Source organism: Phyllostomus hastatus, unplaced genomic scaffold (genome assembly GCF_019186645.2).
Source record: "Phyllostomus hastatus isolate PE091 unplaced genomic scaffold, TTU_PhHast_1.1 phas_contig_86, whole genome shotgun sequence".
NCBI classification, from domain to species: domain Eukaryota; kingdom Metazoa; phylum Chordata; class Mammalia; order Chiroptera; family Phyllostomidae; genus Phyllostomus; species Phyllostomus hastatus.
The window spans coordinates 67,468,533-67,494,143 of NW_025333977.1; the positions used below are offsets into that span (position 1 = coordinate 67,468,533).

General features: G+C 35.5%; 1 protein-coding gene across 2 annotated transcripts in view; it reads left to right on the top strand.

The window, feature by feature from the left end:
- The window catches only part of ARL6 (ADP ribosylation factor like GTPase 6), a 51,731-nt gene extending 26,694 nt beyond the window's left edge, over positions 1-25,037 (top strand). The window contains exons 6-9 of one of the 2 annotated variants that reach the window (XM_045851748.1): positions 10,947-11,076; positions 14,729-14,784; positions 14,917-14,929; positions 21,855-25,037. In XM_045851748.1, coding sequence (XP_045707704.1) covers positions 10,947-11,076; positions 14,729-14,784; positions 14,917-14,929; positions 21,855-21,888 — 233 coding nt within the window. In that variant the 3' untranslated portion in view covers positions 21,889-25,037. The remainder of the gene's footprint in view (positions 1-10,946; positions 11,077-14,728; positions 14,785-14,916; positions 14,930-21,854) is intronic. The other variant, XM_045851749.1, reaches the window with a different exon arrangement.
- The last annotated feature ends 574 nt before the right edge of the window (positions 25,038-25,611 follow it).

A 25,611-nucleotide genomic window follows, 5' to 3' on the forward strand; every position in this document is an offset into this window, starting at 1 on the left:
TGATTGTGTGCTGAACAGGGAATTTTTTGTTGAATCCTAGGTGTCCCACTTGTAACTTCTGGGGGAGAGACCTGGAGATCCTTTCATACTGACATGCTGCTGACCTTACCCATTTTTGGTTTTTTATTTTATCCCTTGTAATGTCTTCATCTGATTTTGTATCAGGGTTATAGAGGCCTTATTTTGAGAGGCCTCAAAATAAGTTTGAGAGTATATTCTTTTATTTTTTATTTTTGGGTTTGTATAGAATTGGTATTATTTCTTCCTTAAATGTTAGATAGAATGTACCAATGAAGCCGTTTGTGTTAGTACTGGGTATGTATGTTGAAGAAGTGGGGGCATTATTTATGAATTCCAGTCCTTGAATGATATAAGAATATTAAAGTTTTATGTTTCTGGGTCACTTTTGGTAATTTGTGACCAAATTTATTAATGTAATGTAAGTTGTCAGATTTATTGGCATAATATTGTTTATAAGATCCTCTCATTATCCTTTTAATGTCTACAAGATATGTATGGTATATTTTCTTTCATTCCTGATGCTGGTAATTTATATTTTCTCCCTTCTTGCTCAATCTTTTAAAAAGTTTATTGATTTTATTAATTTTCTAAGAACTTTTGGCCCTTTAAATTTTCTCTTTTGTCATTAACTTTCTGCTCTTAATTTATTATGAACTGTCTGTACTTACCTCATATTTCACTGTCTCATTTTTCAGATAGAAGTGGAAATCATTGATTTCATACACCCTTTCAAATATAAACATTTAACAAAATGCATATGCCCTAAGGATTTAGCTACATGTTACAAATTTTGATAACTTTGTTTTCTTTATTATCTGGTTCTAAGTATGTTCTAAGTTACCTTGTGAATCGTTCTTTGGCCCTTGGAATCTTTGGTAGTATGTATATTATTTAATTTCCCAAGTATTTGGGAATTTTATAAGTATTTTTTATTATTGACTTTTAATTTAATTCCACTTGATCAAAGAACATTCTATATTATTTCATCCTTTAAAATACATGGCCGAGAATATATGGTCTAATTGTTGAGTGTTATATCTGCAATCATATAAAATGTATGATTTTCTGTTGTTCAGTGAAGAATTCTGTAAGTGGCAGTTGATAGTGTTGTTCACATCTTCCACATTCTTACTAATTTTTTTGTTAATTTGTCAATTTTTGAGAGAGGAATATTTGAAGTATCTACCTATGATTGTGGATTTCTTTGTATTTCCCTTTAATACTATCAAATTTTGCTCTGTGTGTTCGGGAGCTTGTTTATTAGGTACATATACTTCAAATCATTTTGTCTTCTTGATTGATTGACCCTTTTATAATTTTAATGCCTTTTTTCCTGATAATAGCCTTCACCTTTTAAAGCTACTTTGTCCAATAGCAGTGTAGCCATGCTTTATTATACTTACATGTTTGCATCTTTTCCATCCTTTCACCTTCAGCTTGTTAGTGTGTTTCTTGTAAACATCATTTGGTTATGTCTTGCTTTCTTATCTATTCTGACATTCTCTGCTCCAGGATAAAAATTACACTAATACAGCAGTGGAAGAAACTATGGGAGATTTTAAAAAATAATTTTGGAGCAAGAAGAGGCCTTTCTCACTATAACAAAACCCACAATCCTAAAATAATCAATAACTATGCCTCCATAAAAAGATGGGAAATGCAAAATGGACCGTGTGCAGTCAAGGGCAAAATACAAGCAAGAAAAATATTTGTATTTCATATCATAGCTATAAGACTTATTTCCTTACTATTTAATGTATTTCTATGAATAAATTAGAAAATAAAAATTAATAGATAAATGGGGAAATGACATGCCAAGATAGCTTCTAAAAAAGGAATTATAAACATCTTTTGAATAGAACCATTCTTGACTTTTTCAAACAGTGTGCCCTGGCTAGTGTGGCTCAGTGGATTGAGCACTGGCCTGTGAACCAAAGGGTCACCGGTTGGGTTCCCAGTTAGGGCACATGCTTGGGTTGCAGGCCAGGTCCCTTGTAAGGGGGCACATGAGAGGCAACCACACATTGATGTTTCTCTACCTCTCTTTCTCTCTCCTTCCCCCTCTCTAAAAATAAATAAATAAAATGTTTTAAAAAATAGTGTAAGTAAACATATTCCGATAGTACTTCTTTTTTTAATTATATTTTATTAATTACACTATGACAGTTGTCCCATTTTTTTCTCCCCTTTATTCCCCTCTGCCCTGCATTCCACCCCACCCACATTACCCCCCTTAGTTCATGTCCATGGGTCGTACATATAAATTCTTTGGCGTCTCCATTTCCTATACTATTCTTAACTCTCCCCTGTCTATTTTGTACCTACCATTTAGGCTTCTTACTCCCTGTACCTTTTCCCCTATTCTCCACCCACCCCCTCCCCACCAGTAACCCTCCCTGTGATCTCCATTTCTGTGATTCTGTTCCTGTTCTAGTTGTTTGCTTAGTTTGTTTTTATTTTTGTTTTTAGGTTCAGTTGTTGATAGTTGTGAGTTTGTTATCCTGATAGTACTTCTTACCTATCACTGAAAACACTCCTTTTTTTAAATTAATTTATTTATTTTTAATCATTGTTCAAATACAGTTTTCTCCTTTTTACTCCCAATCCATTCATTCCCCCCCACCCCTCCCCACTTCCCTCCCCTTACCACCCTCCCCTTAGTTTATGACCATGTGTCCTTTAAGTTTGTTCTTGTGAACCCTTCCCACTGTCCCATTAAATTCCCTCTACTCTCCCCTGTGGTCACTGTCAGCCTGTCCTCTATTTCAATGTCTTTGGTTACATTTTGTTTGTTTCTTTGTTTTGTTATTTAGGTTCCTGTTAAAAGTGAGATCATATGGTATTTGTCTTTCACTGCCTGGCTTGTTTTGCTTAGCATAATATTTTCCAGCTCCATCCACGCTGTTGCATAGGGTAGGAGCTCCTTCTTTCTTTCTGCTGCATAGAATTCCATTGTGTAAATGTACCGTAGTTTTTTGATCCATTCATTTACTGATAGGCATCTTGGTTGCTTCCAGCATCTAGCTATTGTAAATTGTGCTGCTATGAACATTGGGATGCATAGGTTCTTTTGAATTGGTGTTTTTAGTATTCTTAGGATAGAGTCCCAGCAGTGGAATTGCAGGGTCAAAAGGCAGATCCATTTTTAGTTTTCTGAGGAAGTTCCATACTGCTTTCCATATTGGTTGTACCAGTCTGCAGTCCTACCAGCAGTGCACTAGGGATCCCTTTTCTCCACAACCTCTCCAACACTTGTTGTTTGTTGCTTCGTTTATGATGGCCATTCTATCTGGTGTGAATTGGTATCTCATTGTGGTTTTAATTTGCATCTCTCTGATAGCTAGCGATATTGAACATCATTTCATGTGTCTTTGGATTTTCTGTATGTCCTCCTTGGGAGAAGTGTCTGTTCAAGTCCTTTGCCCACTTTTTAATTGGATTCCTTGTCTTCTTAGAGTGCAGTCGTGTAAGTTCTTTATATATTTTGGAGATTAAACCCTTGCCTGAGGTATCATTGGCAAATATGTTTTCCCATACTGTTGGTTCTCTTTTAATTTTGATACTATTTTCTTTGGCTGTGCAGAAGCTTTTAATTTTGATGAGGTCCCATTTGTTTATTCTTTCCTTTATGTCCCTTGCTCTAGGGGACAAGTCAGTAAAAAAGTTTCTGCGTGAAATATCTGAGATTTTCCTACCTACATTCTCCTCTAGGACTTTAATGGTGTCACCTTTTATATTTAAGTCTTTTATCCACCTTGAATTTATTTTTTGTATATGGTGTAAGTTGGTGCTCAAGTTTCATTTTTTTTGCACGTGGCTGTCCAGTTCTCCCAACACCATTTGTTAAAGAGGCTATTTTTACTCCATTTTATGTTGCTGCCTCCTTTGTCAAATATTAATTGACCATAGAGACTTGGGCTTATTTCTGGGCTCTCTTCTGTTCCATTGGTCTGTGTGCCTGTTTTTATGCCAGTACCAGGCTGTTTTGATTACAGTGGCCTTGTAGGATAGTTTAGTGTCGGGTATTGTGATCCCTCCTACTTTACTCTTCTTTCTCAAAATTGCAGCAGCTATTTAGGGGTCGTTTATAATTCCATATAAATTTTTGAAGTGTTTGTTCTATGTCTGTGAAATATGCCATTGGTACTTTAATAGGAATTGCATTGAATGTGTAAATTGCTTTGGGTAGTATGGACATTTTGATGATATTAATTCTTCCAATCCATGAACACGATATATGTTTCCATTTGCTTGTGTCTTCCTTGATTTCTTTCCTGAGTGTTATATAGTTTTCTGAATACAGGTCTTTTACCTCTTTGGTTAGGTTTATTCGTAGATATTTTATTTTTCTTTTTGCTATTTCAAATGGAATTTTTTCCTTGATCTCTGCTTCTGCTGTTTCGTTGTTGGTGTACAGAGATGTCTTTGATTTCTGGATATTGACTTTGTATCCCGCTGTTTTGCCAAATTCATTTATTAGGTCAAGCAGTTTTTTGGTAGAGTCTATAGGATTTTCTATGTATACTATCATGTCATCTGCAAACAGTGACAGTTTTGTTTCCTCCTTTCCGATTTGGATGCCTTTTATTTCTTTTTCTTGTCTGATTGCTGTGGCTAAAACTTCCAGTACTATATTGAACAGAAGTGGTGAAAGTGGACAGCCTTGCCTTGTTCCTGATCTTAGTAGAAAAGATTTTAATTTTTGGCCCATTGAGTATGATGCTGGCTGTAGGTCTCTCATATATGGCCTTTATTATGTTGAGGAATGTTCCCTCTATTCCCACTTTGCCGAGTGTTTTTATCATGAATGGGTGCTGTACCTTGTCAAATGCTTTTTCTGCATCAGTTGATATAATCATGTGGTTTTTGTCTTTGCTTTTGTTTATGTGATGTATTACATTTACTGACTTGCGAATATTGAACCATCCTTGCATCCCTGGAATGAATCCCACTTGGTCATGGTGTATGATCTTTTTAATGTACTGTTGGATGCGGTTTGCCAGTATTTTGTTGAGGATTTTAGTGTCAATGTTCATCAGTGATATTGGCCTGAAGTTTTCTTTCTTTGTTGTGTCTTTATCTGGTTTTGGAATTAGGATGATGTTGGCCTCATAAAAAGAGTTTGGGAGACTCCCATCTTTTTTGGATTTTTTGGAATAGTCTGTGAAGGATAGGGGTTAGCTCTTCCTTAAATGCTTTGTAGAATTCTCCTGTGAAACCATCTGGCCCAGGGCTTTTTGTGTGTTGGGAGTTTTTTTGATTACTGCTTCAATTTCTTTTTATTGTTATTGGTCTGTTCAGGCTTTCTGCTTCTTTTTCATTGAGTTTTGGAAGATTATATTTTTCTAGAAATTTGTCCATTTCACCTAGGTTTTCAAATTTCTTGGCATACAGTTCTTTGTAGTAATTTCTTACAATCCTTTGTATTTCTGTGGTATCTGTTGTAATCTCTCCTCTTTCATTTCTGATTGTGTTTATTTGGGTCTTCTCTTTTTTTTCTTGATGAGTCTGCTTAAGGGCTTGTCAATTTTGTTTATCTTTTCAAAGAACCAGCTCTTGGATTCATTGATCCTTAGAATTGTGCTTTTAGTCTCTATGTCATTTAATTCTGCTCTGATCTTGGTTATTTCCTTCCTTCTGCTTGCTCTGGGCTGCCTTTGTTGTTGTTCCTCAAGTTCTTGTAGACGTAGGGTTAGGTTGTTTGTTTGGAATGTTTCTAACCTTTTCAGGTGGGCCTGTATCGCTATGTACTTCCCTCTCAGGACTGCCTTGGCTGTGTCCCTTAAGTTTTGGGTTGTTGTGAGTTCGTTTTCATTTGTTTCCAGAAACGTTTTGATTTCTTCCCTAATGTCATTCTTCACCCATTCATTGTTTAATAGCATGCTCTTTAATCTCCATGATTTCGAGTGTTTTTGTTTTTTTTCCTTAGGGTTGGTTTCTAGCTTCAATCCCTTGTGGTCTGAGAAAATGCTTGGTATGATTTAAATTTTCTTGAAATTCTTGAGGCTTGTTTTGTGTCCTATCATGTGGTCTATCTTTGAGAATGTTCCATGTACATTTGAAAAGAATGTGTATTTAGCTTCTTTTGGATGGAGGGCTCTGTATATATCAGTAAAGTCAATTTCCTCAAGGGTGTTGTTCAATGCCACAATATCTTTGTTGATATTTTGTTTAGAAGATCTGTCCATTTTTGATAGTGGGGTGTTAAAATCTCCCACTATAATTGTGTTGCTGTCTATATCTTTCTTGAAGTCCTCTAAGATTTTCTTTATGTATTTGGGTGCTCCTATGTTGGGTGCATATATATTTACAATATTTATGTCTTCTTGATGGATTCTTCCCTTGAGTATTATGAAGTGACCTTCTGGGTCTCTCTTTATGGACCTTTTTTGGAAGTCCATTTTGTCTGATATGAGTATTGCTACCCCGGCTTTTGTTTCCTGTCCATTTGCTTGGAAGATTTGTTTCCAGCCCTTCACTTTCAGCCTGTGTAGGTCTTTTATCCTGAGGTGGGTCTCTTGTAGACAGCAGATATGTGGGTCATTTTTTCTTATCCATTCAGCTATTCTGTGTCTTTTGATTGGAGCATTTAATCCATTTATGTTTAAGGTTATTATTGATAGGTACTTATTCATTTTCTTTTATGTACGTGTGTTCCCTCTCTCTCTCTCTCTCTCTCTTTCCTTCCCTTCCTTAAAGCAGTCCGTTTAGGATCTCTTGCAGAGCTGGTTTGGTCGAGGCATATTCTTTTAGACTTCTTTTGTCTGGGAAGCTTCTTATTTGGCCTTCTATCTTGATCGAGAGCCCTGCTGGATATAGCAGCCTTGGTTGCAGACCTCTGGTTCTCATTACCTGGAGTATTTCTTGCCATTCTCTTCTGGCTTGAAGTGTTTCCATTGAGAAGTCGGCTGTTAGCCTTATTGGTGCTCCCTTGTATGTTACTTCCTGTTTCTCCCTTGCTGCCTTTAAGATTCTCTCTTTGTCTTGAAATTTTGCCATTTTAATTATGATGTGTCTTGAGGTGGGCCTCTTTGGGTTCCTCTTGATTGGGACTCTCTGTGTGTCCTGGATTTGTGTGACTTTTTTCTCTCATCAAATTAGGAAAGTTCTCCTTCATTACTTGTTCAACTAGGTTTTCGATCCCTTGCTCTTCTTCTTCTCCTTCTGGTATCCCTATTATACGGATATTATTATGTTTCATATTGTCTTGCATTTCTCTTAATCCCTCTTCATTCTTTCTGAGCCTCTTTTCCTTTTCTTGCTCTTTCTGGATGTTGTTTTCTACTTTGTCCTCCAGCTCGCTAATCTGATCTTCTGCTTCATCGATCCTGCTTTTCATTCCTTCTACTGTGTTCTTCAGTTCAGAAATTGTATTCTTCATTTCCTCTTGACCTTTGTTGAGAGTTTCTATTTCCTTTTTCATGTTTATATAGTTTGCAGTGAGATTGTTGTAGTTTCCCTCTAATTTCTGAAAACTCAATGTGAGTTCATTGAACTTCCTGGTAATCATTGTTTTGAACTCACTGTCTGATAGTTGACTTGCCTCTATTTCATTTAGCATTTTTCCTGAGGCTTCCTCGTTTCCCTTCAGTTGGGGGTTGTTTCTTTGTTTTCTCATTGTTTGTGTGTTTCTTCTTTTTTGTTCTTGTTTGTTAATTTGATCTGTTCTGATTCCCTGTAATTATGGTGTGAACTTCTGTGGTAGAATATTTGTGAGATTCAGTGGTGCAATCTCCTTTGTGTATCCTGGTGTTCACAGCTTCCCCCTACTCTTTTTTGTGATCAGTTGGAGGAGTAAAGCAAAATGGTTTAAGACAGCAAGACAGTATACTATGATATTTACATTAGCAGCCAGTAGAGAAGAGATGGGTTATCCTTTGGCTCCTTATAGTGTTAACCGTGATCCTCCACCCAACTATCCACGTTTTAGAAAGGGTGGAAAGAAGGTAAGACTCTTACTGGGGACGAGAGGATTGTTAGTTGAATCTAGAAAGCTGTGAGGCTGTGGGAAGTCAGATTCTAAGGTAGGGTTGGACTAAAGATTAGTATATAGGAATAGTGAGTAAAAGAATAGAGACAACCCCCACAATAGTATAGTTCATAAAATTGCAAAGTGGGCTGAGATCAGGTAGGGGTATTGAGAAGTATTTACAATTGTATAGACTAGGTCTTACTAACAGTAATAGTAAAGTGACAGTCTTGTGGCAGAATCGATGAGGTCTAGATAACAAGAATAAAGAGTATAGAACCTTGAGAGGTGTATTAATGGAACACAGATGAAGGATAGTAACTTATCAACACCTTGTAACTGAGATACCAGGGGGAACCTATCAAATGACAGTATAACCAGCCAAGCAAAGAAGATTATATAGAAAGAAAAAGAATACCAAAATAATAGTAAAATTAAAAATGTCGGAAAAGTGAGAAAAAGATAATACAAATTTTCAGTAACTTGCAAGATAAAAAAAAAGAAAAAGGAAAGAAAAGCAGAAGATGTAGTGCAGGAGAGATAAATTTGGAGTGGAAAGAATAATATTAGGATGAATGGAAGAGAAACATAAGGGATTGCGAGATAAAAATAATAAGAATTGAAAAATAAAATGTCACATAAAACACAAGATAAAATCAATCAACTAACAACAGCCACAAAAACCAAACCAAACAAAACCAAACAAAACAAAAAAAGAGAGAAAAAAAAGAAAAGAAAAAAAAGAGAAAAAACAAACAAACAAACAAAAAGCTCTTGTTGGTTTCTAACTGGCCAGACCAGTTTTTCTGATCTTGCTGGCTTCAGCTGGCTGAGGGACCTTTGAAATGCTTCTCTCTCTCCCAGCCCAAATCTCAGCAAGTCTGTCAGAATACAGACTTGCTGTACCCTTGGTGCTCCCGAGCACACTGGCTCTCTGGATCTCACTTCCACGTTCTTCCAGACTCCGGGGTCCTGCAGGATTCCAGCTCTATGATCTCAAGAGGCACCCGTGACTTTTTGGGATTCACTGCGCCCTCCCTGGGAATCATAAAAGGGCGCGCCCTTCCCCCAAACTTTTGAAATTCAGGGTCTAGGATCGCCCTAAGTGCCTCGCCGCACCGTTCCAGGTTCACAGCAAGCACGAGACAGTCTTCCCGATGGTGCGCAAGCTGAGCCCTTTCCAGCTCCGTGGTCACCGCCGAACCGCACTCCGACCCGGTGTTGGCACCTTTCCTGGCTCCCCCAGTCGGGCTGAGCCTCTACTGAGGCTCAGCCTCTAAATTTAGAGGCTACTGAGCCTCTAAATTTCTGACCCTCTACTGTAGGAACGCACCAAGCAGCACCACATCCCTCCCGGGATCCGGGCGCGATTCAGGCCTCCGTATGGGGCGAGAACCGAGCGTGTTCCGACTCTGTGCTCTCCACCAATCTGCACTTCCTCTGGGCTAGGGGTGAGGGCTAGGGGTGCAGGCGCCCTTCCAGGCTGCCCCTGGTCCTGTCGGCTAGAGGCCCTCACTTCTCCCAAGGCTCTGGGTGGGTGTTCATAGTTCCTGGGCGATTTTTTCCCAGTCCAACTGGCCAATCTGTTCCTTTTAGCAACACATTCTCCCCTGGAGTTGCTCACCCCCCGTATTCGGGGGAGGGAGCAGCGACTCCCCTCTCCCGGGAGCCCCGAGCACCGGGCCTGGGGATTGCACACCCCCAGTCCCCGCACCGATCCCTGGGCCCCTTTTGTCCTGAAGCAGTCTCCTTACCGTCTGGTTTTTCCGTGATCACAATAATTTTTGATGTCCTGCTTTCAAAAGTGATTCGGTAACCTAGTCCACTTGCTCTGTTTCTCCACCGATCCGCGAGTTTCCCTCCTCTTCACAGAAGCCGAGAAAAACGCTGCCTAGAGTAAAGCCGCCACCTTCCCATCCCTCTGAAAACACTCTTAATACAAAGTTGCTTAAGGGATGGCAGGTCAGTAATCCTATCTGTCAGAATAGCAATTTACATACCCTTTGACCCTACAATCCCACTTCTCAAATCTGTCCAGCAGACACACTGACCCACTTACAAAGTTTTTTATAATTTATTCACTACAGAATTGTTTATTGCTGTGAATATTTGCAGCAGTATATCTCAACTACATCAGATTAAATAAACTATGGTACATAATACAATACTAAAAGACAGAACATTCCACAATAGTTAAAATAATGAAGAAACTGCTCTAATGTACTGATAATGGATAGTCCCTAAGATATGAAATTAAGTGAAAAGCAAAAAGTGAGAATGGCCTTCTACTACTATTTGTATAAAGAATCATATATAGTAATTAATTCCAAGTATATAAAATATTTCTAAAAATATACCATATCATGGATACTACGGGTTGCCGCGTCTAGGGAGGACAAGTGAATGGCCTGAGCCCGAGGTGAGAGGGAGACTGTTTTACTGAATACCATTTTGTGTCTTCTGAGTTTTAAATATTTAAATAAATTCTTTATTCAAAATAGTGAACAATGTTTCCAATATTGTAACAAGGTAAAATATATTGTTAAAATATCTAGCTTGCTACTTAAAATACTGTAACTAAAATCTAAAATCAAGACCCACTTTATCTTTCTTTTACTTGTATTTGAAGTTTGCCTCCTCTGTGTTGACAGAAACATGAAACAAAATATTTGACCCTTTTCAGGTGCTGCTCAGGGACTGCTTAGTGAACCACCCCATGTATACTTGTCTTTTTTTAAAAGTCCAACCAGAGAGCAGATAATCTTGGAAGAAATATTTTTTTAATTGTCCTATTACTCAAACACATGCCTGATAGTCTATGTCTTTAAAAGTTTATGAGTGAGTGATATAGAAAGAAGAGATTGGAAAATAATTTTAGTGAATTTCGATTTTAAGGATTTGGGGATAAATAACCAAAAGGCTGAAAGTATGATGATGGTCTTATTTTCTGTTTCAGATATTAAGCACCGCCGAATACCGATCTTATTCTTTGCAAACAAAATGGACCTTAGAGATGCAGTGACATCTGTGAAAGTGTCTCAGTTGCTATGTTTAGAGAACATCAAAGATAAGCCATGGCATATTTGGTAAAGTTTTAGATTTATTTTTCAATTTATCATTTTGAAAAAATCTCCAAGCTTCAGTGTTTCTTTTCTAAGCTCATTTTATAAATGACCTAACGTGGTAGGAGATAAGCTAAAGATTTTGTTTTATAGAATGTGGTATTGCAGGTGTTCGTGAATATATTACTAATAAAACCTTTCAAATCTTTTGGGGCATAGAAAAATATGAACAACTCTTTAAAAGAATAAATTAAACAGCCTGCTTAACTCACCCAACTTCAGCCATGCTGCTTTCCTTCTACACATTGAATAAGCCAACCACAGTCCCATCTGAGGGTGTTTCCACTTGTTACTCCCTTTGTCTAAATTATTCTCCAAAATAATTTTGCTGGGTTCCTTCAGGAACCTCTCCTGATGGTGCTCTAAAATATTCATTGTACCTTACCCTGCCTCATTTTGACCTTACTTTGCTTTTTATGTTGCTATGTGATCTTTTCCCTTTTTTTTCTTTGTTTTATAGTTTGTCTTCTTACACTAGTACATTAGCACCATGAGAACTGGGGTTTTATGGGCTTTCTTCATTCTAAGCCCTGAAATTGTAGTACATGGTACTTAGTAGGTTCAAAATAAATACTTATTTATATGAATAAATATAAATGGAAATAATAATCTTACTTGGACATACTAATAAGATTCAATTAATAAATAATATCTGAAATTATTTTACATTATTAGGTAGTATTTAGTGCCTGCCACTACCTGTCATCAAACTCCCTCTATCCTGTGAGGTTTTCCCTTTTTATAAGATGGTATATATGGAGAAAGGCTGAACACAGAGGCAGAGAAATCCACAGCCTCTCGCAGAGAAAACAATACAAAGCAAGGAGTTAATAGAGCTCAGAGAACTTGAAGAGCTAACCTTGGTGCTGAAAGAGTAATAGAAGAGAGTGAGAAAGCCCTGGAAACTCCTCAGCACTCAAGGCCTCCAGCTCCCCTTCCCAGGAGTGAGCACTGTCTATCTCAGGTAAAACCCTGCCTACTTTGGAATCAGAAGAAAAGTCTTGGATTAGAATTTGAGGTTCTGTGGTATTTTGTTGGTGAAGAATGGAGGGATTTTGAATAGAGAAATATCCTAAGATGGAACCTTTGCATTTCTCTACATCATTTAGGTAAATCATACCTAAGTTGATAATGTCTAAAGTAGAATAATTTTAATTTTTCCATTGTATTAAGTATTGAGTGCTTTGATAGAAAGTACAGCATTCAAAAACATGAGTCTAGTTAGTAAAAGATGCAGTCCTACTTTCAATTTTGAAGTAGAAGTTAATTTTGCAAATGGAAAAAATCTCTAATTAAAATAATTAGCACTTTAAATTTTAAAAACTTAATGAGTTGTGACATCTAAATATTTTTCAGTTAGAGAAAAAGTAATATCCTGATGCTATGATGATGCGGAATATTACATTTCCAGTTTCCATGTTTTCTGTATAACTTATAGAAGAATGTCAAGTATTTCTTTAAATTTTTCTATAATTTTGACTTTTTAATTCAAACTTGGACATCTCACTAAGTTTCAATTGCTGCTTCATTTGTTAAGTTTGGTTTTTTTTATATTTTGCAATATTTTTAACGCATGTATAAAATTGAAAATAGATGTATCCTTTTCCAGTTTTAGAGATAAAGGTAATGCACAGTGATGTAGAGATAAAATATTGCATGTCTCTTGCTACAGGTACAAGTAAATTTACTGGGCAATAAAAGATTATAGAGAAGTATAATCTGGAAAATTAAAGGAAATTTTTATGGATTATTTTTAACTAGTGTACTAAATATATAGTCAACTCTCATTTTCAGGATCTTATTGCAGTATTGCTTTTCCTGTGTGTGCTTTGACTTGGTCCCTGGCATGATATGTATGTTTTTGATTATTTATAATCTTGTAAGGGAGACAGATAATAAAACAGGTAAATAGATAAATATAAAATGTCAGCTGGAAAGATAAAGAAAAATAAAGTAGGCTATAATAAGATAAAAGAAATAATAAGAGATACTCCCTCTCTGAGATGTAGTTGAAATCAGGGAGGGGTTCACACAAAGGTTTAGAGAAATAGATTTTCAGAGAGAGAGGCCAGCTAGTGAAAAGGCTCTTGGGTGAGAATGTGTAATATCTGGTATATTTCAGGAATAGCAAGAAGTCCACGCTGACTGGAGCAGAGACATCCAGGGTGGATTTGTAGGAGATGAGACCACTGAGCAATAACCAGGGGCCATATCACATAGGGCCTTGTAGGACATGGTGAAGACTTTGGCTTTTATTTAGTTATAGGTCTTATGGCTTGTTTGAAAGGAAAGTAGAATTCAAACAGTTGGGAATAAGTAGGAAAAGATGCAGGGTCTTTAGTAGGGTACTTAGTGACTCCTCCACCAAAGGGGAAGGATTTCCTCAATATATTACTTACTTAATACTATAGTCTTGTTTGGGACTGTGGGTATGTGATAAAATCAATATATTCATCTTTGTTGATATAAATATTCATTACTGATGTTTTGCTATTGATACAGATAATCCATAGTTTGCTTTGAATAATTGTATAACCCATGCTGTTTGTTGCTGTCTTTATTTTTAAAATATAAGTCATATTCTTAACCTAATAAGTAATTTCTTGGAAGTAATTTCTGATTTGATTAGAATCAAATTAACTCTTTTAGGTAACTTAGTACATATGTTTTAGTACATTTTAAAATCATGCTTCAACACACTAAAAGGAACCCTAATTCAGAAAATCTAATTATGTATTCTCTTGCTCTTACATGATTATATTTTGAAAGGAAATAACTACTAGATCAGTAAAATGTTATGAGAAGCTATCAGACTGTGTTTTGGGAAAGATTGATGCTCAAAAAATCCCTTGCATTTTGTTTTAGTTTATATAACTTAATTATAATTATTTATAAAATAATCACAGTGAGGATTTAAATTTACTCTCTTAAGAATAGAAAGACCTTGAAAAGACCCTGATAGATATAGAAATGTGTATGCATATATATATATATATATCAAATATTTAATTCTCATAATAACCATATGAGGTCAATATTCCCCATGTTACAGATGCTAAAATTGAAGCCAGCAAATATAAAACTATTACTGAAACCTCCTGTTTTGTTTTGTTTTTATTCTACCAGTTTACCAAAGTTATAATTACGGGTTTATACCCTATAGATACCAAATTCCATTTTAAATAAAGTCACTGAATCTATGGCTAAATTACATCCTAAGTCAAACATTTCTAATAAATAGCTGCTCTTTAGTCACTGGACAAAGTAGGACAGAGGGGACTCTAAAAGTTTTCCACCACTGGAAAAATAATTCAAAGTATGTTTTGCTAATGTCAGTCTGAGTACTATTCCTAAAATAATAACTTTTTGTTGACACACTTTTTAAAATGTCATACCAATTAAATCAGTACGAGTTAGGGATAATTTTCGTACGTCCTCCTCCAGAACACTCAGACTTTTATTTTTTGTGTACATTCAGTTTCAGTGCTTAACCACTTTTGTTCAGATATGTGTTACTAGAATATATTAGTTGGCTATATGGGAAAGTTGTGGTTGTTTATTCTTGTAGTTCTGTGATATAATGAAATGGATGTGTTTCTTACGGATTTTATTTCAGTGCTAGTGATGCCATAAAAGGAGAAGGATTGCAAGAAGGTGTAGACTGGCTTCAAGGTACATCACAAAACACTGTTCCTCTTCAGTCTTTATTTCCTTTCCATTCACATTTGTCTTTCCTTTTTTAATATTTTATTTTTATTTTATCACTGCCTTTTTCCCCTTGTTTTCATTTATTTCTGCCTTCAGAAAATGCACTACAGTAAGTATCCAATACCTTGCTCCATTTACTTCTATTACATTTTTCTAAAGGATTTACAGAAATAAAGTGTTTGCATTTTTACAGTCAACTACATGACAACTGTAGAAATATTTTTAATTTATAGCAATAAATTTCTATGAGATCTAGTAATAGAAGCACATTTGAAGTTTGGAACAATTTTAGACCTTACTGTTAATAACTTAAAATAAGTCTGTATGGCATGTATTTTAAGAATGCTTTACTCCATATATATCTTAATTTATATATAACATGTTTATATAACCTTTAACACTCACGTTTAGAATTATAAATACTGGTATTTTATTGATGTTTGTATATTTCTGTTCTATTTGTTATTGATCACAATACTTATACTAGGTTGGTACAGGCTTACTATGTCAAGGAATAAATTAAGATACATCATTTCTCCTTCCTTGGCTGGTGTGGCTCAGTGGATTGAGTGCCGGCCTTTGGGAACCAAAGGGTCATCACTAGTTTGATTCCTAGTCAGGGCATGTGACTGGGTTGTGGGCCATGTCCCCACTAGGGAGAGCACAAGAGGCAACATTGATGTTTCTCTCCCTGTCTTTCTTCCTCCCTTCCCCTCTGTCTAAAAATAAATAAATAAAATCTTTTAAAAAAATACATCATTTTTCCTAAGTTTGCATTATGTGCTAGTTACAGGAATAGCTTGAAGCACAAAGACCCACACAGAGCAGAAGTGAATTAAACTGAGTTCTTTAGGTTCTTATTACAGATCATGAAGGTCAGGCCAAGAAATTTTCATTTGTGAAAACAACCGAGGATCATTCCTATTAGGCATCTCCTGCTCTGAACGAGGGTGAATAACAAGATATTATAAATTCAAATTTTAGTCTTGTGGCTATCAACTTAATTTCTTCTATACTATCCTTTTAATTCCAGTTATGTGTGATTTTTTTTCCCTCCTCTGTATGTCATGGTGGATCTTTGAACCAAAAAAAAATATTCTTTATGTATGGGCAAGAATAGCCTGTTTATCTGTGCATTGAAATAATATTGCTTTGATTCAAAGTACTAAATATATATCTAATGAATATTTTTATACATTATCAGTAAAATATGGTATTTTAGTTAATTTCGCAGACTGTTATCAATTTTTCTCTATTGTATTTATGTAGTCATCATGATATTTACCATACACTGCAAAGAACATTCTAGTCATAATTTTTTTAATCATCCAAGGATATTTTTATTGATTTTAGAGAGAAGGAAGGAGTGAGGGAGAGAGAGAGAATCATCGAGTGGTTGCCTCCCCTATGCACCCAGACTGAGGATCAAACCCACAGCCTAGGTGTGTGCCCTGACCAGGGACCAAACCTGCAACCTTTTGGTATACAGAGACAGCACAACCAACTGAGCCACCTGGCCAGGACTAGTCATAATTTTATAATTAAGTGAAACTTAATTGAGAACTTCTAGTGGTTCTCAGAGTAACTACTAGAATTTTCCTGTGAACACACCAACTTAGTTTCATAGACTGTGGTAAAGAAGCGGTCAAAGGGACTGATGCCTTTTGTTTTATAGGGACAGCCCATAAAACATAGGATGCAGAGGAATATTACACACAAGCATATTTTCAGCCTTGACTCTTTTTCACAAGTGCTTATTATTGCTCATGGTAAAGATATAGTATAGATCAAGCCCTATAATTGTTCATAGCAAAGTAATTCAAAGCACAGTAATCACTAAAAACTAGGTTGAGAGAGTCATCTGAATTTTAACATCAGTAGCTCTCTGCTCCCTTTTTTTTTTTGAATTGAGGATGGGGGTACATATTTTGTAACAATGAGGCCACTAGGTGTTAGTAACAATCCAACATCATTGTGCCATTTGCCAACTCTGGTCTGTCACCTAATTTTTGTATCTCTGACTTTTCTGAGTCATTATCTTTGTATCTCATCTCCCACATCTTTGCAAAGAGAGTACATTGTTGGAAATATTTTGTGCTCTTGTGTTGCAGTATGTTTTATATAACTTACAACAGCTCTCTGCATGGTAAGTTAGTTGAATCCCTGTTTTATGTAGATGTCATGGAATAGTATTTAAAAAGCACCTGAGCTCTTGAGTCTATCAGATTCATTCCACTAGCTATTATTAGTTAACATCTTTTATCTTGTGAAGATCATTTTCTTCATCTGTAAAACTTTAAAAAATAAAATGTCAAAATTATACAGATTAAATGAAACACTATGCGTTAAAATCCCTAGTTTAAGAAAACAATAAATGTTAAATGTATCCTTTTACCAACTACTCTATTTAATAAAGAAGGAAACTTTGTACATAGATTAAAAAGTTTATCAGTTTGGGTTTGAATAGGAGATCCTTTGTTCATATTTCTTATGTAATAATAGTTTGTAATTTGATGCTCCTGTCTCACTGGATTTCAAAAGAGGCAGAAACCTATTTTACAAAATAGGTAACAGTATGTTGGAGATTTGTCTGTGTCTATAACTAACTTATTAGCCAAAAGTTTTTATGTAAATATAACTCTAAAAGATGTTCTGAATTTATCTCTTCATTTTGCTTCGAAAATTCTGATATTTCCTAGCATGATAAACAAGAAGGCCCTTGGACCAATTTAATCTTGTTATTAGAGTTTAAGACTGAAATTCCAGTGGTAAAATATTAAATGACACATTTTGTGCCATGATTCCACTCTTTTTTGGAAGGATTCCCAATGATTACTTCTGTATTGCAGCCCAAAGACAAGAATCCCTGAGTAGATTATGAAGTATTTTTAAAAACCAACAGAAAATATATGGAAATCAACTTATAGAGATATAAGTTGTTTTCTAGCTCTGAAACTTTGAAGTAAGATATTTATAAAAAGAAATCCTCCAATGTGACTTAGGCAATTTACTCATTTTATCACTTTGTCTGTATGGGAAAGATTAATACTTTCAGATTTTAATATAGGACTTATAAACTATTCATATGGTTGTTCCAGAGAAAAAGGAGTGAACACACACTTAGCTTCATCCCCTTCTCAAATCTCACTAAGAATAAAGGGACTTTTGTTTAAAGACATTAACCCTCAAGGGCAAAAAGAATAGGAGTGACAAAAATGGCAGCCACATTTTGGAAGCTGAATATCTGATGAATGTTAAATGACTTAACAGATCAGATGAATGCTGAGTAGTTTACCAGACCTAAAGACCTTTTCTCTTAACAGAGAAAGCTGAATTCTGAGGTAGCACTGGGGAAAGCTGGAAAGCATCCTAATTTATATTGCATATCCCCTCAAAGGCTCAGTGTTGGTGAAAATTGTAAATCAGATGAGTGGGGCTGAAGAGAAGACACAGTCATATATCTGTATTCCAAATGAAGATTAGAGGTTAATTTTCTGTAGAGAGTCAAACAGCCTATCTCTGGACTAGCACAACTGTGTGTGGTAGTTCCGAACTGAAAATGATGAGTGACTGAAGTTTTCATAGCAAATATTATCTGTTTCAGCCTTCTGCTTCTTCCAGAAGACACTGGCAGTAGGCAGGAAATAAAAAGTCATTTCTGAGGAGTCAGAAGCCTAAGAGAGAAGACCTAGTGGTGTTTGCATCAGAAATTCCCAAGGAGATGGCTCAACTAGATACACTAGAATGAAGACCATATTTGATAAACCTAACACACGTATCAAAATTCCAATCAGCTGTACAGTGTTTACTCATACATATGGGCAGGTGGCGAAGGGTCATCAGGCCTATGAAGACAAAAACATGAATCATGGAATGTGAACAAACAGGATAAGTAGGTTAGAGAAAGTGGAATTTACTTAGGGAGAACATTTCAAAAAACAAGTATCAAAACAAAAGAATCAAAAACTGAGCTCTTGGAAAATAATAATAGAATACTAGAAATGGAAAACTCAATTAAAAGAAGATAAATAGCCCTGGGCAAGTGGCTTGGTTGTTTGGAGCATCATCCTGTACACCAAAACATTGCAAGTTCAATCCCCAGTCAGGGCACATACTGGTTGGCCAAAAGGTTCATTCAATTTTTTCCATAAAATACCTCTAGCAGCACTTAGCTGTCTTCAACTTCATTTGAAACAATTTTACTAGACTGTATTGTGACAGCCATTACATCAGCATGCATTTAAAAAAACATCAAAATTGGTGAATTTTTGTGTAGCATTTTAACATTGAAGATGGAAGAAAACAAGCAACATTTTCAGCATGTTATGCTTTATTATTTCAAGAAAGGTAAAATGCAACTGAAACACAGAAAAAGATTTATACAGTGCATGGAGAAGGTGCTGTGACTGATCAAATGTGTCAAAAGTGGTCTGTGAAGTTTCATGCTGGAGATTTCTTGCTGGATGATGCGCCACTGTCTGGTAGACTAGTTGAAGTTGATAACAATCAAATTGAAACATTAATTGAGAAAAATCAACATTATACCATGCGGGAGATAACCGACATACTCAAAATATCCAAATCAAGTGTTGAAAATCATTTTTCACCAGCCTGGTTATGTTAATGTCTTCAATGTTTCGGTTTCATGTAAGTGAAGTGAAAAGAACTTTCTTGACCGTATTTTCATGTGATTCTCTACTTAAACATAAGGAAAGTATTCTATTTTTAAAACAAATTGTGACAGGTGATGAAAAGTCACTTTACAAAGGATACTTTACAATAATGTGGAATGGAAGATATCATGGGCAAGTGAAATGAACCACCACCAACTACACTAAAGGCTGGTCTTCATCCAAAGAAGGTGATGTTCTGTATGTGGAGTTGGAAGGGAGTCCTCTATTATGCGCTCCTTCTGGAAAACCAAATAATTAATCCCAAAAAGTACTGCTCCCAATTAGACCAGCTGAAAGCAGCACTCAACAGGAAGCATCCAGAATTAGTCAACAGAAAATGCATAATCTTCTATCAGGATAAAGCAAGACCGCGTGTTTCTTTGATGACCAGACAAAAACTGTTACAGCTGGGCTGGGAAGGTCTGATTCACCTGCTGTATACACCAGGCATTGTACCTTCAGATTACCACATATTTTGGTTTACACAAAATTCTCTTAATGGAAAAACGTTTAATTCCCTGGAAGATTGCCAAAGGCACCTGAAACAGTTCTTTACTCGAAAAGATAAAAAGTTTTGGGAAGATGAATTCATGAAGCTGCATGAAAGATGGCAGAAGGTAGTGGAACAAAACAGTGAAATACATTTTTCAACAAAATTATTAGTGAAAATGAAAATTTTATCTCTTATGGATTAATTTTAAATTGAACGAACATTTTGGCCAACCCAATACTTAGGTTGCAGGTTCAATCTCCAGTCAAGGCATGGAAGGGAGGCAACCAATTGATGTTTCTCTCTCTCTTTCTCCCTCCCTCTCTCTCTCTCTCTCTCTCTCTCTCTCTCTCTCTCTCTCTCTCTCTCCCTCTCCCTCCCCCCCTCCCCTTTCCTCTCCCCCTTCCCCTCTCTCCCCCCTTTCCTGTCTTTCTAAAATCAGTAAATGTATCCTTGGGTGAGGATTTAAAAAAAGAAGAATAAAGGCAATTTCTCAGAAAGTAGAGCAAAAAGACAAAGAATAGAAAATTGGAAAGAAAAGATAAAAAAGTAAGGGGTCAGGTTCAGAAGGCCCAATATCCTAATAGTAGGAATTCCAGAAAGAGAGAACAGAGAAAATAGGAGAAAAATCATCAAGTAAATTATCAAAATATTTTCAAGGATTAAATGATAAGTTTTTAGTTGAAAGGCCTCTTGGGAGCTCAGTGCAGTGGATGGAAGTATTCCCACACCAAGGTACATCATTATTAAAAGTCAACACTGAAGACCATGGAAGAGTCTACAAACTTTTTGAGAAGAAAATAAGAGTTTCCATGTGAAGGATAAGGATACAGAATAGCATCATACTTTTCAACAGCTAGACTTGGAAGCTGTAACATAATTGAGCAGTGCCTGGAACAGTCCTGGCGCCTGTGCTCTCAGCCAGTATTAGTGTGTTGTGACTGTAGAATGAAGACATCTCCATCCATGGAAAGTCTCAAGAATTTACTTTCCATACCTTTTACTAAGGTAGACACTGAAAGGTGTACTCTACAGAAGCTAGGGAATAAACCAAAAAGAAAAAAATAAGGGGTCATGAAACAAGTGGACTAGCACAAGAAAGTGATAGTGGAGATCCTAGAAAGACTGTGCAAGACCTCATATTAAAATAACTGGGCAAGCATAGACAACAACTGGTCCAGTTTAGAGCATTATGGAACACTCTAGAGAAATTGATAAGACTATGTAATGTGCTTCATAATTATAAAGGCTTAAACAATGTAGGGTAGTGGGACTGAAGTGTAGGATTAAGTACATTAAAAAGCAGAGAGACAGGGATGGGGATAAGGAACAATTAACACCACAGAAAACAAAATATAGTTGAAGACAGGAAAAGTAAACATTATACCACATGTCGCAACTGTGAATAGCACTTGCAGAGTCATTACGTTGATAATAGCTACATTACTACGTTAGGAAAATAGGAGTATTGGAAACATTCTGAGGGTCGCAGAGACCAGAATACAGGTACGTAAGACCTGAAGCCTCATTAAATGTAAGGAACTGATAGTTCAATAAGTAATAATAAAAGTATATTATCTAGACATAAAGAGGTAATCACTTGAAAAGGCGTTGGAAGTAGTTGCCTATGAAAGGAGGAAGGAGATGATGAGGCGAGGGACTGCTGATTTTTATACAGACTTGTAGAGCTAGTTGACAAACTCTATGCATACATAATTTACATGAAAATTAAAACCTGTAGTATGAATTACACTTTTTAAAAAAGTGTGCATAGATTTCTACTGTGTTCTTATAGATTTGCATTAGATTATGTTAAAAAATAGATTTTGCCCTGTAGAGACTGATAATTTCTTGTCTGTTTTTGTTATCAGATCAAATCCAGACTTTGAAGACATGAAAAGATAGTATTTGGAAACCTCAGCAATTCTCAGTTCAAGGAACATATCTTAAGACAAACTGAATACATTAGATTTTTGTAAAGATATTGGTGCATCTAAAAATATTTTATAATCTGCTTGTATTTATGGACTCTGAATAAACTTTGTAAGAATATAGGACTACAGATATGCTAATCTGGCCATTAATTATATGAAAACAAATCCTCAGAAGGGCTTCCCAAACTATCAACTTCTTGGTAAAGGTCTAACTTGATTGTAGTAAGAATGTTTATTCAGTTAAATCCATCTCACTATCTCATCATGAATTATATTTTTAATGTATTTTATTTTTTAATGATCTTCTAAAAACTAGGTTTATAGTAGGACTGCAGTGTGATTGTGCTAGTGAAAAGAACTTTAAATACTCATAAGGGACCATAGGTAATTAATGTTTTTTAGATTTTTACTGTATGTCACCATCAATAAATCAAAATGTGATGTACCAGCTATTGTGCTTTGTTTATGATGAAAGATAAAACTGTGTTAATATGGCATTTGGTATTTTACTGTCAAACATTGGTAGATCTGAGACCAAGTTATGCTGAAGTTATTCATCCAATGAGTGTGTATTAAACATCTCTATACCTGTACTAGTCTGGCATTATCCTGCACAATGGTGATACAAGGTAAATAAGGTATATTCCTTATCCTCAGAGAACTTAAAATTTAATGAGGGAAAATTTGAGAATCTTTTAATATATCACATTTAATTTTATTTCATTGGCTGAATGAAAATATTTTATCTTCAGATTAAGAGTTACAACAATTAATTAATGTATAATTCTTTAATAATTATAACTGCTTATTTCTTTGAAATTCCCCCAGTTTGCTATAGTATGCTATTAAAATAGACTGTGACTCACCAGACTGTTTTTTTTTCTCTGAGCATAAACTGCCACATAAATGTTCTTTAGAATTTTAGACTTATCTCGGGCCTTTACAGTAGGAAATTGTGTTATCCTCCCAACTTAATTAGAGACCACTTAGAATTATGAACTCTAAATAGAAACTTTGATTTTAAATCAAACACTGGGAAACTGTACAAAGCAGTGGTATCAATTCTGAAAATTATTTCATATAAAGAAAAAGTGGAATATTCAGTGTGTAACGCCTTAAACATCCTTAGCTGTGAAAATGATTTTTTTTAAAAAACAGGCAAAAGGTGAGTAATAAAGATGTGTTATAGTAACTGCAGTTGTATGTTTCAGAGATTTGAATAAAATAATCTTAAAGCTACAGTAAAAGTTCTATAATTCACTTTCTCATAGTCCTGAAATCCCATTGATTTGGAATTTGGCAAATTGAAAGTTACTCAGGGTCTTCCATTGGTCTAACATGTTAAGCTACCTTGCCAGCCATTTATAAATTGTTTTGATGAGGCTAAAAAGTGAGACTCAGTAATTGAATTGACTCAAGTACAAAAGGGACATAATGATGAAAACACTGAATGTGATTTAACAACAACAACAACAAAAAAACACTGATATTCCTTAACAATTTTAGGAAGCTGCAGAAAGGGGTGATTAAGGGAATTCAAGTCCTCATGTATCATATGGTAACAATAGCAATAATAATAGTTATCTCTCTGATCACTATATTTTGAACAAGGTATATCATATATGTGATTTAGTATCATTTAACCCTCAGTAGCTTTATGTGGTACATTCTATTATTTGGTTTATAGACAAGAAAACTAAGGCCTAAAAATGTTAAATAATTTGCTGAAGGTCACAGAGCTAGTGAATGGTGGCACTGGGATTCAGAACCAAACAATCTCTTTAAAATAGATGATTCAAGAGACAAGGGTGTTACAGATATTAGAAATGTAGAGATAACTGCCATAAAAATAGGTAAAAGGATTGAAAAGTTTCTCACTGTGGAGGGAGACCAGGATTGGAATGGGAGGTTGTCAGAGATAAAGGACTGCTCTTTTTTTCTTGTTGCTTGTTTTAAGTCGATTATCATTTCAAATTTTAAATTCTGGGCATAAATGACTGATAAAAATAATTCTTACGTTGGTATTCAGTTAATTAGTATTCTACAAACTATAGGAACTCATACCTATGCAAATACTTAGGCAAAAGAGAAGTACTTTTTCCTTTGTTTTCATGATCTTCCCATCTGGTTTACATTATGTAAACATCCATTCTTACTCTACAATTTCATGTCAAGATTATGTAGAAGCAAGTTAGACAACAACAGCCACAGGATGCCATATAGGTGTATATAAGCTGAGGTTGTGTTTGTATTTAACATCATTGCAATTAAAATTTATTGCATTATAAAGCTCAAGCAGATGTTTTTTCATGTTTAGACATCACTGTGTAACCAAGCTTAATTTATAAGCTCTGCATTTTAATATAACAGCTCATAAAGTGTTCAGAACTTATCCTATTGTATACTTTGCATTTAAATATTTATATGAGGCCCTGTTCAGCCTGTGCTTTGTAAATCACAAAAGGCCTGAGTTTTATATATTTCTTTTTCATTTATAGGTTGTCTGCTAAAAATTATGACCTGTCTCCTGATTGCTCGAGTTATTTTTTTACTTTGGAATTGTTGGCATACCACATTGTTCTTGACTCTTGCAAATACCTAAGACATCCTGCATGTAACTCTGGTATATTTAAAATGTAGCATTTTAACTGACTTTGTGCATATTTCTGCTTTCTAATTATTCCTTTTTAGTTTAAAAATAAAACTGATGTTAAAATTTCACTTAATGGTTGTAAAAATAAGTTCTTTATTTCTGTGCTTGGAGAGAGATACTATAATGATTGAGAAATTGTTATTGTATTTGACTGTTTCAGGCAAGTTATTCCATTTTCATACTGAATCTCCCTCCTTAAGGATGCTTTTGCTGAGGTTTGCCTGGGACTTCCTCAGGACTGTGACTCTTCCTTCTGATCACTTGATTTCAGTGCCACACTCGGAGGATTTCTCAACATGCAGTGTTAAACTGTTTTCTGATAACTTAGAATAAACCAGGAAGGACAAATTAAATCTTTCTCCATATTTTAAGTCACTGAGTAATGCTAGAAGTCATACAGGAATGGTAGGTATTTTGAAAATGTAATTTGGTTGGGAACATAATAGTAATAAACATTTTTACAGCTTTTACTATGTGTCATACATTTTCTAAGCACTTTACGTAGGGTGGGGCAAAAGTAGGCCTACATTGTCCGTTTGCAAAGCACGATTTATTCTTATTTATCAATGATTGCACTGTTTTCCACATGCACAACTGTAAACCTACTATTCCCCATCCTGCATATAGTCATACCTCACTTTATTGCTCTTTGCTTTATTGCCCTTCATAGCTGTTGCATGTTTTCCAAACTTCAGGCAAGACCCTCCACCAAAGGATTACAACTGACTTTATTGTGGTGGTCTGGGTTTCAATCCACAGCATCTCCAAAGTTTGTATGTATTAATTTATATAAACCTCATAGCAGCCTTATGAGGTATATGCTGTTCTTATCTGTATTACAAATATAGGCTTCGCAAGATTTCCAAGCCCTTATAGCAACACTAAGCTGTTTTTGTGCTCCCCTGAGCTAATGATTTTACATTTTTAAAGCCACCTCATACCCATCTGAACACCACACGTAGTTATCAAAATACTGTTGACTATATTCACTGTACTATACTTTACATCCCCATGACTGTTCTGTAACAATGAATTTGTACT